Source organism: Trichinella spiralis, assembly GCF_000181795.1.
Source record: "Trichinella spiralis strain ISS 195 chromosome Unknown Scfld2020, whole genome shotgun sequence".
Classification (NCBI taxonomy): domain Eukaryota; kingdom Metazoa; phylum Nematoda; class Enoplea; order Trichinellida; family Trichinellidae; genus Trichinella; species Trichinella spiralis.
Window position 1 is genome coordinate 1 of NW_003528959.1, and position 890 is coordinate 890.

At 34.4% G+C, this 890-nt stretch overlaps 1 protein-coding gene across 1 annotated transcript; it reads right to left on the reverse strand.

Moving 5' to 3' along the window:
• Positions 1-12: 12 nt before the first annotated feature.
• On the reverse strand, positions 13-753 carry Tsp_16020 (ATP-dependent RNA helicase DHX8; the record flags this gene model as incomplete). Its single annotated transcript, XM_003368727.1, has 4 exons — positions 13-91; positions 158-289; positions 345-517; positions 684-753. Coding segments are annotated over 4 exons (454 nt in total), but the record flags the coding sequence as incomplete, so codon positions are not given.
• Between the last annotated feature and the right edge of the window lie 137 nt (positions 754-890).

The following is an 890-nucleotide window of genomic DNA, read 5'->3' on the forward strand; positions in this document are numbered from 1 at the left end:
AGTATGAAAAACCTGCTCTTTAAACGGCAGCGCACCGTAAATGGGCACAATCCAAAGTCGATCGTATCCTTTCAACTTTTTACTCTCTTCCCTGCAACAGAAAAGCAATAACTATGCAATTTTTAAAAATACCCTTGCCACATATATATATATATACTTCAGCATGTCGCAACAGTTGACTACTTCATCTTGGCCAGTTAAAAATATCAAAATATCTCCACCTGGTGGCTCTGTTCGATGTATATTAATTGCTGTAATAACGGATGCTTTGACGTAGTCCGGAATTGGGCTGCAAAAATCGCCTACTGTTTCAGTAAGTCGTTTAAATAAAAATTCTTTTATACCGTTTTAAGTGAAATACGTCAACAGGGCAAGTTCGACCTTCTACAGACAATATGAAAGAAGTGTTACGGCTTGGGTCATCAGAATCATTTATATTGAAGAAGTTGTGAAACTCTTTTGCATCCAAAGTTGCAGAAGAAATAATCAAGCGTAATTCAGGTCGTTTTGCAATTATCTGCAATAATAAATGACAAAAAGTAAGTAAATTATATCTGCAAATCTTAAAGATTTAATTATTAAGTCTTAAGCAAATCATATCATATCATGTATACTTGAATCGTGCCGTTACTAATAAGAGTTATTGTAATAAATTGTCACTTAATAAATAATTAACTGCTTACTTTACGCAACAATCCAAGGGTGATATCTGTGTTGATGTTTCGTTCATGCGCTTCGTCCACTATGACAACACTAGAAAACAGACATGTTCACTTAATTTTCAAATAATACTGTAAATGAAGACGTCAAGCTGTAGCTGAACTGATTCATCAACGATCCTTTCATATTTCACGCACGAGATAGCCATCGAGTCATAAAACTAAAAAGTA